This window comes from Siniperca chuatsi, linkage group LG11 (assembly GCF_020085105.1).
Source record: "Siniperca chuatsi isolate FFG_IHB_CAS linkage group LG11, ASM2008510v1, whole genome shotgun sequence".
Classification (NCBI taxonomy): domain Eukaryota; kingdom Metazoa; phylum Chordata; class Actinopteri; order Centrarchiformes; family Sinipercidae; genus Siniperca; species Siniperca chuatsi.
The window spans coordinates 17589212-17605006 of NC_058052.1; the positions used below are offsets into that span (position 1 = coordinate 17589212).

The window sequence follows — 15795 nt, forward strand, 5'->3', positions numbered from 1 at the left end:
ACTGCTATTGCTTCAACCAAAATTGGTTACCCTTGGTTTGAGAAAGCACAAGATTGCGTGGTCAGTATGTATGACAAGAAAATTGGTGCTGTTTATTACATTAAACATGTCTTACAAGTCATTTTAACTTTCTAGTAAAATATATTTGGTAGGGTTGTTTCTGGTCATTTTGGTGACCTGGGCCAGACATCCACTGGCTACTCTGAAATTAATGATATTTTGGTTTAATTCAACTTCACTCAACCTCTGGTTTATTGTCATGTTATCAACAGCTCATCTTTAGGGTCTTTAACCGCCCATCACATCCCGGACACTCTCTATCATTTTTTTTTTTTTTTACAGATTTGTTATAAGCCATTAAAAAGAAAAGCTTTTGGTTTTACAGGTTGTCCAAAATCCATTTATTAACTCAGCACAGATCAGTGTGACTTTCTGTGTTGCTTTTGTTTTTATTTTTATTAACAACATGATAATATACAAACATTCAGGTAGAGAACAACAGCACATAGAAATCAAATTTTGTATAAAAACTCAAACTTTGTATAGCCATGGTAAGGCTGGGTCAACGTGAGTCAGCTGGTTAGTGTGGCAATAAATCTTGCAACTTATTTTGACAAACCGACTCAGGGTAGAGTTAGAGAAATGGCTCCTAAAAGAATATTTAGGAGTGATGCCGAAGGACGGAAGAAGAGAAAATTGGAAATGGAAAAAGAACACAGGATAAAGGTAGCCTATGTGATGTGAATCTGACACTCGTTTTTCTTGCAACATTAAAGTGTGTTTATGAATGAAATCGAATTAAACGGAACATAGCCACAGTTAATTTGACGCTGGCTAGAAATAATAAATGCATCTGAAACGTTTTTCATTAGAACATGCTTGTTTTTTTTCACTGCTTGCTAACAGTTAGCTAACCTGAGTAGGATTGTAAGGCTAGCTTTGCTTGTTACATGCCTACCAATGTTTTCTTGCAACAGTCATGTTTTTTAACAAATTAAACTGAACATAGCCACAATAATTTTAACCTGCCAAGCTGGCTAGAAAGTATGGATATATTATTAATTTTAGCTGAAACACTTTTCATTAGAACAAGCTTGATCATTTGCATATTTGGATAAAATTGCACTTCTGTGGTTAATAAACAGGCCTGGAAGATACATATAACATACCTATGTAATGTCTTCTAGACTATATTTCAAAAACAATAAAAGTCTAATGTATAATCTTTTCAGGGGCATTATTGAAATATTTTGAAGCTACCTCCGCTGCACCAGGACCATCTACCTCGTCAGCTGACATGACTGCTGCTGAGGGAACATCTTCAGAGACTTCAGGGCATCTTCGCCCTCCGCTGACGAGACTGCAGCTGCAGAGGTCATAACAGAAGTACCACAGCCTTATACATCCTCCTCCAACGTGACTGCATCTGCAGACACTTTGCAAGTGTTAAGTGTTTCTTAAATTTCTATATATTTTATTAAGCAAATAAAATTAGTTCATTCAGTTGTGAGCAGTATGATTTGATGGTTGCTGGGAGTGTTTTGGGACCACAAACAAAATCTTGTTTAGGGCCACCAAAATCCTAGGGCCGGCCCTGCTTAGAATTGAGCTAGCTTAACTGGCGTTAGCTTTAAAGCTACTGTTAGCAAACTACGGCAGCCTACGCGTTTTAACGGTTCAGCTTCACTCTGGTAACCTAGAGATTTACTTGATATGAGTGTGATATTAGCCAGCAATTACCCTCCTGTAGCTGAAATAATATGAGCAACAAAAGCTACACTAACGTTACTCAATGACTGGATTTAGTATTGGTGTAATTTAATATAAATGATATAAAGGGAATATGCCCAACGGCAACTTCCGACCCAGTCCTGCCGGTTTCAGTCAGTGCTCAGCCCCGTAGTGTCGTTATGCCAGAGTATTGGCTGGTATTCGGCAAATTATGCAGATTTCTGGACGTCGAAGGAGGGCTGGAGGTTGGGCCAGCGGCATGCTACGTGTCTTGGTAGTCCCTTTTAAACCCCCTCGTCTTCTTCGATTGCCGCAGCCAAAAGTTTGTAGGTTACAGCCCAAGCGAGCGGCAGACCCCTCCATCCAGGCCTGTGTGTGCGTGTGTGTGAAGGTGTGTGAAGCCCGGTGTTCAGCAGTCCGTCGGCGGCGTTAACGTTACACTCTTGCGAAATGTCCGGAGTGAAAAAGCTACGTACGGTAAGTAGATCTAGAGAAAACGGGGAGAGACAAAACAATTGAAATTCAAACTGTCATCAAATTAGCCTCAAATGTTTGTCAAAAGTGTAGCGAAGTGTGTGTGAGCCGCCAGCGCCCGACATGTAAAACTCCTCCCAAATCAAAGAAGTGTGTTATAACACTTAACTATCCGCTATATGTTCTCCTTGTTTACGATACTGTTACCACTGAGGTCTTGTGCGATCGCATAGAAAAAGCAGTGAAAATAAGACATAATAGTTAATGACTTTTTCCATCAAAGTAACCTTGGATTGTTGCTCATTTTCTACAACACCTTGTTCACTTTGGTGCCTTTTTGCTGTAACTTAGTACCAGATGTGACGGTTACAGCCTTGACTGAATAGGCCGGTTGTTGTAGTAACGTTTTCGTGTCAATCTAGCCCATTCATATCATCGGGTGTCTTGTGAGTGGGGAGAAAGAGGCCACTGTGAAACGGCAGTCTAGTGCTGCACAGGAATGCTGCTAACCCGGATCACATATGTGGAGTCATCCTAAAATGACATTACATAAAGTGTATGCTCATGCAGTATTTCCATGCACAAACCTGTCGTGTGTGTTTGTGCAGTATAAGAGCTTTTGTCCCACAAAGATGCATTTTGCATATTCACCACTCAAGGCGTGCACCATTGCAGACAGCGTGTGACACTGACTCCACCATATAAACTCAGATAGAGCTGAGTATCAGCAAGTATTTTAATAACTGAAATGAATCACTGTTGAAGCATAAATGTGACACATTTGCTGCTTCCAGCCTCTTAAATGTGAGAATGTGCTGCTTTTCTCTTTTTTGTATAATTGTAAATTGAATATCTTTGGGTTTTGGACTGTTGATTGGGCCGAGCGATCAATTTAAATATGTAAATGTGGGCATTTTTTCTGACATTTCATAGACAAAACGATTAATTGAGAAAATGATAGAGAGACTAATCGATGATGAAAATTATCATAAATTGCAGCCCTAAAATCACCTGCCACTTAATGCATACTGTGGCGTGAGTTCTTAAGCTTCTCAAAGTGTTAGTGTTGTTATTACTTTGATAAAATGCCCTAGCTATTTTCCATTAGTGCATGTAGCTATGCCTTCTGTTGAGAAATTTCAGAACACTTTGTTATCATAGTTTTATCTTTTGTGATTTCCTGAGAAAGAGGATGCAAGCTGAACTGAGAGGTAGAGAACGAGTTACATAAGGTCTTCAAAATTATAAAAAATCAAGAGTTTATAGCATATTTCTTACACAGGAATGCATTTGAAAGGGTTTTTTCAGCAGGACAGGCAAATGTAAAAGCAAGCAAAATGAAACGATGGGGAAGAGATTTTAAAAAATGATTAAAATGAAATAAGATTATTAATATGACGTGCTTTTGGATAAAAGCATGTATATAGAAAGGGGGGTTGTGAAGTTTTCTCTTAAATAAATTCACAGTTATGGAGTGCCATGAATTTAATGACAGCGCCCAGACTCAAAAAATACATCATGTTCCCATGACTGTTGAAAGGAAGGAAGGGAGGATAAAGAGCAGTGTGTTGGCAGTGGACGTCTGTGATGGAAGGAGAAAAGGTGTCTGCTGTGTTTGGAAGAAAAGTGCTGTTTGTCTACGGCTCACCTACATCATGTGGGTGTGTACACTACACGCACAAACTCATTTGGGGAAGATTATGGTCATCATTAGAGCTTGTAAAGTACATTTTGAAATGAGCAACAGATCACTTTGAAATGCTACTCGAGGTACATTAACGCCACTTGATTACAAGTGATGACAGTACTACATTTATATCCTCCTGCAGTATTGATTGTCACACTTTTGTTACAAAACCACACATTTTTTGTAGAACTTTTTTTTTTGTCAAATTTGGCTTGATTTTGTTGTTTAGTACCAGCAGTGCCCAGATTGGTTATCTATAAACCCAGCAAATTTTCTTCTCACATTCTTGATTGAAGATCATTGATTTTTACAGTCATGGCTGCGTTTGTGTGAAAAAGGTACTCTTTAAATGCAGATTGTCAGAAGGAGACTGAAACCCTGCGAGGGCAAATAGCAGGACCTGGTATGTTAACCTTCTGTAACACTGGGTGGAGGTGTGGAAGACCCAGAATTCAGACAGGTTATAGGCACAGGGGATAGTAATTGAGAGGAGGAGGAGGAGGAGGAGGGGTGAGTATGCAAAAAGTGAAGCCATAGGATGAATGTAGGGAAGAAGGGAGAGTGGATGCAGAGGGCGAATGTGTGGGCACGAGCACTGCCACATCATCGCTGGGCTGCAGGCAGCACACTGGACACATTGTCCAGTCACCCCCCACCTCCTCTACCCCTCCGCTCCAAAAGTCAATACAGCCCCATTTATCCACAGCCTGGTCCACATAGTCACTTTGGACATGTAAAACCAGTCATGCTGTGCTAAACTTCTAATCACTATATAAGGCGCCGTGACACTACTGTGCAGTATGTCAGCATTTTTTTGTAGCCCAGTAAGATGGCTTTTTTTGTGTGTGCAAAAATTCAAGTCCTGTTTGCCTCTACATCAAGCTATCTGTATCATAAGTAATTCCCCAGAACCGCTTTAGTTTGCCTCTGTCTGAGCCTGCCTACTTCACTGTTTCAGGATCTCAACAGGTCCACCAATGTGGTGTACCAGGCCCACCATGTCAGCCGGAGTAAGAGAGGGCAGGTCGTGGGCACCAGGGGAGGCTTCAGAGGCTGTACCATCTGGCTCACCGGTAAATCTCTCTAGTCTTATATGATATCCACCTATTGGTCATGGGGTGGCTCATTCCTCTGCCACGTAGGAAACACATACATACATTGGATATGATTTAATCTGATACGGACTATTTGGAAAAGTGCCTAATTCAACCACCGGTCATGCTTATATGTCTTATCACATTTACCCACTAGGCTTGTCTGGTGCCGGGAAAACTACCATCAGTTTTGCCATGGAAGAGTACCTCATGTCTCATGCTATCCCTTGTTACTCACTGGACGGAGACAACATTCGCCATGGCCTGAACAAGAATCTGGGCTTCTCTGCCGAAGACCGCGAGGAGAACATCCGTCGTGTCGCTGAGGTGGCCAAACTGTTTGCTGACGCTGGGCTGGTGTGCATCACCAGTTTCATATCTCCTTTCTCCAAGGTCAGAAAACATTAACATTGATAGTCATGTGTTGGTGCATATTTGTTCATTTAAATAGCTGAAAACATGATCTAATGAAGGTTGATACTAGACATCTGGTGGACTAAAAAGTGGGTTTGATAAAATACTTTTTTTATCCAAAATCAAAAGCAGTCTGAAATACACTGCAACACTTTAAACTGTATTTAAATGAAATATATGTCCTATTTTCTTCCACAGGATCGCGATGAGGCGAGGAAGATCCATGCAAGTGCCGGGCTACCCTTTTTTGAGGTGTTTATCCACGCCTCTCTTGAGGTCTGTGAGAGCAGGGATGTGAAAGGACTTTACAAGAAGGCTCGCGCAGGAGAGATCAAAGGTCTGTGTGACAATGCTCACCTCAGCAAACTTTTTCCCAATGTTTTCCATGCTGCCACTGTATCAGGTATATAAGTAATTCCAAGCCCTTTCTACAACTACAGGGTAGTTCCTGTTGAGGTTGTAAGGGTTTCAATGACATTCCTTGTTATGGATTTACATTTGTTTCCAGGTTTCACTGGGATTGACTCAGATTATGAGCGTCCTGAGGTTCCAGATCTTGTGCTGAAAACTGGAGAGCTCTCAGTGAACGAATGCATCCAACAAGTGTTGGAGCTGCTCAGGGACCAGGTGGGTGTAACAAACGAAAATCTTGCTCAGCTTTCTGCTGAAGACGATTGAACAAACCTCCAAAACTTGTCCCCCCAAGACTTTTGTGGTAGAATGAACCACTGTACTGTACATGTTGTATCTCGCACAGGCCTTCACCTCAATCATAAATGTCAAATGCTAATACCTATTAGTCTATCAGTACACGGAATTATATATCCCTATTTAAACAAGCAGCTCATATCACAAAGCAAGTTCAGTATAGTCAGGGATGGGCTGTATTAGATGGCTTTCTAAATCCAAACATTGATTTAGTTACTTAACATGAAGAAGATTGTAATGTTCTTTGCCCTGGATTTTCCTGTTCAGCTATGAAGACTTTCACATGAAAGGGGAGGGGTTTACAACAACTAGCCAGAGGCAGAGAACATCATGGCAGTAAGATGGTATTTGGTTGCTCAGAGCAGATGACACTATTGATCAAAGCAGGGAGAGTATGTCATTTCATCAGCAAAAAAATAACGTAAATCCTACTTCTCACGCCTTTCACAGATGAGAAAAAATAAATTAAATAGAATGATTTGCAAATATGCAAAGGAATAACAGATCCGGCCACAGATACAGACACAGGGATCACATTACAGTGTAACATTGCAAGGAAAGGTTTCTTAGAAAGTAAATGTGTAAACACATAAACTTTTTATTGCCTGGACACTGAGGCGCAGGTGACTTGACAATGTTGTGTCAAGACAAGTTTGTCAAAAGATTTTCTCAAGTCGGCCTCCTGTTCTCATAAGTACATTGCTTAATAAATGACTAAAGGCAAGCTGTGTCAGTCTGTGTGTTGAGTAATTACCACATATCTGCCTTGTTCACTGGTTCACTGAGCTGTGAGCTGACATTGCTGATTTCTTGGAAACATGAAGTGGTAGGCGAAAAATGACACATCAAAACTGTAAATTATGTAAATTACATCATAAATGTAACTGTTGAATGCTCATTCAGTGCAGTATTATTAAGCAGCTGGTAATATTATTGCATTTCCAAACATATTAGAGGAGTGAAAATGTACTGAAGTATGGCACCTTTTTTATCTGCTAAAATCCAATGCCAACAATCGATTCGGCACTGTTATGGGACACTGGCAACAGTTTGAGCAAAACAAAGTGATGGCACGTTCATGATCTTCATGAAAATTAGTTCAGTAACGAGAGAAAGGTTTGGTTTGTGGAAGGGGAGTAGCAGGGATTATCAGTATCTTTCTCCAAAGGCCTCAGTCTGTGTTCCTAACTCCAGCACTCACAACCTCAAGTAGCCAGCTGCTGGTTTATTTCTCATCTTTTAATAGTGACTAATTTAGACTTGGGACAACAGGTAAATGCAGAAAAGCTACCTGGTAGAAAACCAACAGTACTCTGGATATAATGCAGCAGGTTTTCAAAATATAACAATGCGCAGTAACAAAACAGTCCAGTTTCCTGGACCATTTAGAGCTCCACTACTGGTCTGCTGTAGACTGTTCAGTGTAGACTAATGTTCATTAATGAAAGTTTGAAGGAGAGAAGGGGGAGGGAGAAAGAAAGAAGAAATATTCAACAATATGCAACAATTCGTTGATTAATCGATTAAAATTAATTTATCAACTATTTTGATTGATTTGATTTTTCTAAGCAAAAATGCAAATCATTCTCTGGTTTCAGCTTCTCAAATGTGAATATTTGCTGCTTTTCTTTGTCATATATGATAGTAAATAAAACATCTTTGAGTTTTAACTGTTGGTTGGACAAAACAAGCAACTTGAAGACGTCACTTTGGGCTCTAGGAAATTACAATGGGCATTTTTCACTTTTCTTTTTACATTTTACAGACCAAATCAAGAAATGAATAAACAGATTAATCTATAATGAAAATAATCGTTAGTTGCAGCCCTACATTACCAACCTTATCCAATATTCCTCTTTTCTCCTTGTATATAGAATATTGTACCAAGTGGGATCATGGAGGAGGTGAATGAACTCTTTGTTCCGGAGAACAAGCTGAATCTCGCTGTGGCTGACGCAAACACGCTTCCCACCATTAGCATCACCAAGGTAACCCACCGCTCCAGTATATAGTCTTCTTTTTATCACACAGCCAATGGACAAGGGGATCAGTACTGGACATGGCAGAGAGCTGCTCATGATGAGCCCATAAACATTCCCCACAGTTTGGATCCCGTGTACTAACATAGGGTTAGGGGTATTTTGCACATTTATATTTCTACAGATTAATAAATAATTGTGGAACTAAATGTGTGTATAGTGGCTGTTCTTGTGTCTGAAAACAAGTATATCCTACTGTATATGGAAAAAGACACGTAATTGTTTATGCTTGTGTTACCATGTTATAATATAACAACGCTCTGAGGAAGTAGTGGCTCTCAATTTCACCATTATACACCGGTAAGCTCAGTATTTAAAACAGGTGAGAATGCACAGGTTGCTGAATTACAGGTGATGTGTTTAATAAGTTAAAACAATAGAGTCATGCAGCTGTGTGATGGGTGTAACCTAATAGGTGTAATTTGCTTAACCTTTTTTTTAGTTTCTTGAAAAGTAGTTCCTGGGGATAATAGTTTGTGGTACTTTTGGTGGAAAAGCAGCTATAACTGCTCTGACTTCCCTGGGTACTTATAAAGACATAAAAGCCTACCAGGCGCACAGCAGTGTGCTTGATGCAAAATAAGAGTAGTTGTTTGTGTTTTTATTAAACATTTTATTTTCTTCCAGAATTTAGACCAATCTAATTCCTCCAGTAAAATAATTTGTGTCAGTCAATGTATAATGACGGTAATACAAATTGTTATCAATCAATCAGTGGACTTGTAATAATTGTTAACTACCTTTTATTCAAGCTGCAGCGTGGGCAAGAAACTCAAAGAGAACACACAAAGTGATGAATATGCACTAATACGGTAATACTATGCTCTTGAATATGATGACACAGTGTCTTCTACTGCTGTTTATTTATATGTCATATGAGTTTGTAAAATAAACCAGTAATAATTATGGTGAAAGCCAGTTCATGAAGAAAACATAATAACATCTTCATCTTCTGTGTATTATTCATCCAAGGCTGTGTGTGCAACATGTTATCCCAGACCATCTTGATATGATTTAGTGAGGAAGTTAATATAATGATCATAAGTACGTCAGCAGCTATGTCTCATTCAAACGCAGCACAATGAGGCTTTTATGTGGTTAGGCACTGCGCCTGTTTACCAGCCATCCATCATTTGTTACTTCCACAATTCATTGATTCTTTCATTCATAGTGAAATTAGAGACTTGTTGATTAGTGTATCGACATTTACAAAACACCGAATAACATCACTGCAGTTAAATCCATTGATTTCCTCAAGTGGAAACAAACGTTAAATGCTGTGTAAATGTCTTCAGTATCATCTTTCTGTTCACAATGAGTAATTATTCTTTGTCCACAGTTGGATCTACAGTGGGTGCAGGTTTTGGCAGAGGGCTGGGCCAGCCCTCTCAAGGGCTTCATGAGAGAGAGAGAGTTCCTCCAGGTTTTACACTTTGGAAACCTGTTGGATGGTAAGAGACGACCGCACTTTCATATTTACTCTTCTTATAACCTGCCAGGACATTGTCTCTCCACCACCCTGCAATAAAAGGCATGCACAGCAGTGTAGCATCAACCAGATTAGCTGGTGGTTCCCTTTCAAACTGAGAACCTAAGTGACGATTAAATTGGATTGCGCACAAATATTTTAAAATAAGACGTAAAATGTGATTTTATGACTTTAAATTTAATTTTTATTTTGAAATTTAACAGCAGTACTGTACAAAAGAGAAAAGATACAGCACATTTCCAAACAGAACTACCCAGTCCCACCCAAACACAGAAACAAGAGGGGTCAACCAAAATACTGAGTGGCTTTCTTAGAAATAAAGCAAAAAAAAAGAAAGTAAAAGTACAATATAATCCTGAGAGGAAATATACAGGTATAACTCCCATATGGAAATCAATATCATCAATGTGCTTCCACCTCATCATTTCACTTATGCATTTATTAAAAGAAATATACATGCCCAACTAGAGGAAGTATTTTTCTGTCCTGTCACACATACTATATGACATTCTTTCAAAATCTTTAATCCAACCAAAATTAACTTTATCTTTCAAGATGCTTTTTGAAATGAAGTGTGCATGTAGTCTGCCCACGGACCACATGTCTGCGCGTCCCATGTGAGGAGTTTTTTTAAACAGAATTCATATATTCATTAAGATAAAAACCAAGATATTTATATGAATTTATATACTCAGTTCCCAACTTTTTCTGTCTGACATACTGCCACATCCAAATGTGTTCATTTGAACTGATTTTAAAGTAGACGTTTCAATCATTTATCAATTTCTTTCAGCTTTCTATTTCAACTGTTTATCCATTACTTTTTTTGCATCTGTTTCCACAGTTTATTCATTACTTTTAGCTATCTAAAACATTATCCATTAGCTAATGATAGCTAACTATTTCAGCTGTTTGTCATTACTTTCTGCTTCTGTTTCAGCTTTCCTCGCTTTCTAACTAGTTTTAACGCACTCTCAATTGCAACATGTGGTGTTCAGGTGTTACAGTTGACTCAGTTGTGGATATATATTTTTTAATTAAAATATAATTTGTATTTTTAATAATGAATTGCTCCTCTCCACAACCTTACCATGTACTGAAAACTGCAGTAGTACCCCTGGTTGGGAATCACTGTTCTAAGTGCTTATCCCCAAACTTACTTATGGGTTGTGATGACTGTGAAGTGCATTGTATTTGTATTTGTATATTTCTTAGTGTTTATAGTATTGTGTAAATAAAATTTCTGAAATAATTGCTTTGGTTCACTGGTTGAGATCACTGCATCCTCTTCTGTCTCAGACGGGGCCATCAACCTGTCTGTTCCCATCGTCCTGCCTGTTAGCACTGAGACCAAGCAGGAGCTGGACGGCTGCGCGGCTGTAGCTCTTGAGTACCAGGGTTCACGTGTGGCTATTCTCAGGAACCCAGAGTTCTACGAACACCGCAAGGAGGAACGCTGTGCCAGACAGTGGGGCACCACTTGTCCACAGCACCCTTACATTAAGGTAATAAGGCATTCATCAAATGTCTTCAGTTATAATTTCAATGTCAGACAGTAACATCACGGTCCCTACATCATTGTTTACTTTCACTGTGTCATTATTGAACTTATACTGTCATTTTGTGGCAAAGGAAACATAAATCAAGCCCTAGATAGTTATTACATAATTAAACTCAGTTCAAAGGCAATGATTTTACCTGAATATTAACATTGATTGCAGTTACAGGTAAATATTTGAGTCAGCAAATAATAATTCTCTGTTTATCACCTTGTGAAGATGGTTATGGAGGGAGGTGATTGGCTGGTAGGTGGTGACCTGGAGGTGCTGGAGCGAATCCAAATGAACGACGGACTTGACCAGTACCGCCTTACTCCACAGGAGCTCAAGCAGAAGTTCAAAGACATGAAAGCAGGTTAGAAAATCTAAATTATTCACAAAACTACACTAACACTCAGGGAACACAAAATGGCATACAATTTGTTGTGAGTTGCTACTGACGTGACACTTGATTAATATAGTTCCATAAATATATATATCCATCGCAGCTGGTGAACAAATAAATAAACGTAAACATTAAAGCAATGTTTTTAGCAGTGCACCATTTGTCTTTCAGAAGAACTTGACAAAGGACCAGATGAAAAAATTAAATGGTAAATTTAAAGCTGCATGGTGATGTTTGTGATCTGTGTTCAGTGATCAATTAAGTCACAAAGTAACTTTCTGAAAAGTAATGAACAATCAGATGTGGTCATCTGTTTTTACGCTCACTCACTCACTTTGACGTGAATGCTGTGTTCAAGATTGTGTCATTTATTTATTTACACCACAATACGCTATGTATTTTGGTCATTTTTGTTTTTCAGTATTCTTTGCTGCTCTGTGGTCCCATGCTGAGTTTTGTTACTGATGCAAGCATGTTGTGATGCACACTTAACGGATCAGACTGACAGTGTTCTATATTTTCTTATTGTTAACAGAAAAGACCAAAACCAAAAATGCGTTAGCCCATCTCTCAGTACTTTCCAGCTTCCCCAATGGAGCTCTGTGACACAGAGGAACAAGCGATATTAGGTTTTGCTACACACACGATACTTGTTAGTAGGATCGATTAATTGTTGGTTTTGGTCTTTAACACAGTAAGAAAAATATAGACTATCAACAGACTTATCCTTTTACACAAACTACAAGCAATTTTTGATGCCAAATTTATGAAACAAAGTTGGAGTTATGTGGCATTAAGAGCATGCTTGCTGTGACAGTTATTAAAATGCACATATTTTGAACTGCACATGAAGCTCAACAGCTCCACTGTACTGTAATACTGCTGCTATTGCTACAAATATTAATTTGATGTGAACTTTATTTTCTGCTCCTCCATGTTGTCCTCCTTAGATGCGGTATTCGCATTCCAGCTGCGTAACCCGGTCCACAATGGTCATGCCCTGCTGATGCAGGACACTAAGCGCCGTCTGCTGGAGCGAGGCTACAAGAATCCAGTCCTCCTACTGCACCCACTCGGCGGCTGGACCAAAGATGACGATGTGCCTCTGGACTGGCGGATGAAGCAGCATGCTGCTGTCTTGGAGGAGGGCATCCTGGATCCAGCCAACACCATTGTTGCCATCTTCCCCTCACCTATGTTGTACGCTGGACCCACAGAGGTGAGGAGTAGTGTTGGCCTATTGTTTAGCCAGAGGTTACGGTCAGTCTAGCTCTCAACTGTTCAACTATTTATCCGTTGTATGTTTGTGCTATTGAATATTAACTAACCTGTATGTCTTTAAATTTCTCATCAGGTTCAGTGGCACTGTAGAGCCAGAATGATTGCCGGAGCAAACTTCTACATCGTTGGCCGGGACCCCGCAGGCATACCTCACCCAGAGACTAAACAGGACCTGTATGACCCCACCCACGGAGGCAAGGTCCTCACCATGGCCCCGGGCCTCACCTCTGTGGAGATCATCCCCTTCAGGGTAGCTGCCTACAACAAGACAAAGAAGGCTATGGACTTTTACGACACAGAGCAGTGAGTGAAGACCTGCAGATTTTTCTTGTAAACTGCAGTCAACATTTTGGTGAAGAACCTGACAATTAAGAGTTTCACCTGTGTTGAATTATTAACCAATTAAACCATGTCCTGTTGTCTACTGCATATTATGTATTTTGTGAATGAAAAGTACAAAGTGCAGTAGATCACTTTTCTTAAATTAGAATGTGTCACCACATGTTTTCAGACTTGCTGTGCAGGTGTAATTATGCCACATCATATGATTTGCTGTCTACTGATGCCTCTGGTAAAAAAACAAAAAGTGAGATGTGAGATCCAGAGATTTAAAAACAACAACAACAACACACAAACATGGCCATAGGTTCCTGTTTAACAGATAAGTTACAAAGGGGAACCAAAGTCATGGCACTTCTGTGCCAAACACAAAAATCTGTGGAGCAGGTCCTGGAATCAGGAACATCACTGAAGATGTGTCCAGAGACATCAGCAGAAATATAAATGTGTATATATAAATATTGGAAGAGTCCATAACACTTCGAATAACTCATCCTGCCCTTCCACATTCCTCACTCTCTTAGGCATGCCGAGTTTGAGTTCATCTCTGGAACCAAGATGAGGAACATGGCTCGGAGCGGAGAGAACCCTCCAGATGGTTTCATGCCCCCCAAGGCCTGGAAGGTGTTGGTCGAGTACTACACCTCTCATCAGAAGGACAAGTAATCAACGCAGCGCTCAGCTCACCAGTTACAGCATACTATAAAAGGATATAGTTGGTTCATAAAGGCGGTTAAATACACATCCTTCCCTCCAGGAGTATTTTAGATACGTTCTTGTTTTATCTTATACAAAAATACTCATTTAGAGTGATGAATTTAGATTACTATGAATAATGAGTCATTCTGGCAGGGCTGGGTGTTTTGTACAGGTCTTCACCAAATCAAAATGACTTGTCTTAAGCAGTTAAAGCATTAAATTTTTACATTATTACTATGTGGTTTATAAATCCATTGTATGTTTATATGCATATTAACTTAAGCTATGTATTTTAGTAAATTAAAGGTAACTAGAGATTTTTTTATGTTATTATTTTAAGTGTAGGATCACATCCCAAGGCTGTGTAATCAGTTTTGATATTTACATGTAATATCTGAAGGATGCAAAGAACATGTAGATTTCACTTTTGATAGCGTTTTAAGGCAGTTATATCACTGTCTGTCCAGTTTTTTGTATGACCTGAATGAAAGTTACTTGCAGTTTTATCACTACCTAAAGTACCTACAGTGCCTATTTGATTTACATGTATGGATGTCAATTAATTCATCATGTTAATGTTTCATATTATAGTGAAATACAACATAGATTTTTTTTATAATGTGAAAGTTCTCTCAAATGACAAAAATTATAAAACAGCAATTGTCTCTGAAAATGTAATAAAATGGGCATGTGCATTGATGTAATAAAGACCTGCAGTTTTAGGAAGACAAAGTATGTTAAATACTTAACTTATACTTAAAGGGGCTTATTTGTTATTATGGTGACTGTCTAATACTGGGATATTGTGTACTATAACTTAAACAAGATGCCCTTTAATATAAAGGATTTAAATGTTTTCTTTTCAGTGATATCTCTGTCCTGATCTACGTGCCACTGGTTGTGCAACACACCTTACATTACTGTCTGTCTGTACAAGGTGCATACTTATCAACTGAAGGTTTAAGGTTGAAGTCGACTGGGCAGTGTGGCATTGTGGGGGCTGCAAATCCAAAAGTGCAATGCTGCCATCTGCTGGTACAAACTGTTGCAGGAAAACACAAAAATATCAGAAGGTGCTAGATTTTTTATAACAGATTAAGGAGATCCTGAGACGCTTTCAAATTACATTTAAGAGACGGTTGGGTGAGATTGAATTACTGATTAATTTTGCATCAAGTTTATTATTTATTAAATTGTCATTTAGTTGTAAGGGCTTACATTGCTTTGAGATGAGTGTTCTTCTATGAGGAGTACCAATTTCCCCCTGTTAGGAGCAGATTCCTAATTAGCCTCACACTGGATCAGATCATTTAATCTGCGTGTTCCAGGTAACCCCATTTAAATCTGCTGAACTGCACCCTCAGTACTTTATAAAATCTCCAAATACTGAACATCCAACATGTCATGTCACTGAGAAATGACCAGGATGGCTACGTGTGTAAATCTTGTATGTCCCACAAGCCTAATATTTATGAATATAGGCAAACCCTAGTTTAACACCCAAAAAGGTGATGTATTACCTATAGGAGCACACAAGTCAAATGTCCACTCAGGTGTTCAGCACTAGCATGAAGGTTGATGTGCAAGGCTGCTTATTTAAATATGAAAATGTCAATTAGTTATCATAGATTTTATCTGGGATGGTTTGCACAGCTGCCATGTTGCATGGACGTGGGTCGAGTAGGGCCTCCTTGTTTCCAGATGTAGACTGATGTTTACACACTGTTCATTAGGAGAGATTGTGTCCTCAGTTATTTTGCATCATGTGAAGATCATGAATGTGAAGCCCCTCTCATTCTGTGGCTGGTGCTGTTATAGCAACATATAACAATAATGGACCGTGCCTCCAGAGCCACTTTCAGAACATACACATGCAGTGAGCTGCAACTAACGATT

The 15795-nt window shown here is 39.2% G+C and overlaps 1 protein-coding gene across 1 annotated transcript; it reads left to right on the plus strand.

Annotated features, from left to right (window-relative positions):
- The first annotated feature begins 258 nt into the window (after nucleotides 1-258).
- Nucleotides 259-14755, plus strand: LOC122884031 (bifunctional 3'-phosphoadenosine 5'-phosphosulfate synthase 2-like). The gene is made up of 12 exons (XM_044213322.1): nucleotides 259-2208; nucleotides 4851-4965; nucleotides 5144-5379; nucleotides 5599-5737; nucleotides 5909-6027; nucleotides 7983-8096; nucleotides 9487-9598; nucleotides 10936-11141; nucleotides 11415-11550; nucleotides 12531-12799; nucleotides 12935-13164; nucleotides 13725-14755. The coding sequence occupies exons 1-12, from the start codon at nucleotides 2182-2184 to the stop codon at nucleotides 13864-13866; spliced, it is 1845 nt and encodes a 614-aa protein (XP_044069257.1). The 5' UTR covers nucleotides 259-2181; the 3' UTR covers nucleotides 13867-14755.
- The last annotated feature ends 1040 nt before the right edge of the window (nucleotides 14756-15795 follow it).

Coding starts and splice junctions, on each gene's coding strand:
- LOC122884031 (XM_044213322.1), top strand. CDS start 2,182: ATGTCCGGAGTGAAAAAGCTACGTACG. Junction 6,028..7,982: donor TGGAGCTGCTCAGGGACCAG/GTGGGTGTAACA, acceptor CCTTGTATATAG/AATATTGTACCAAGTGGGAT. Junction 11,142..11,414: donor CACAGCACCCTTACATTAAG/GTAATAAGGCAT, acceptor CACCTTGTGAAG/ATGGTTATGGAGGGAGGTGA.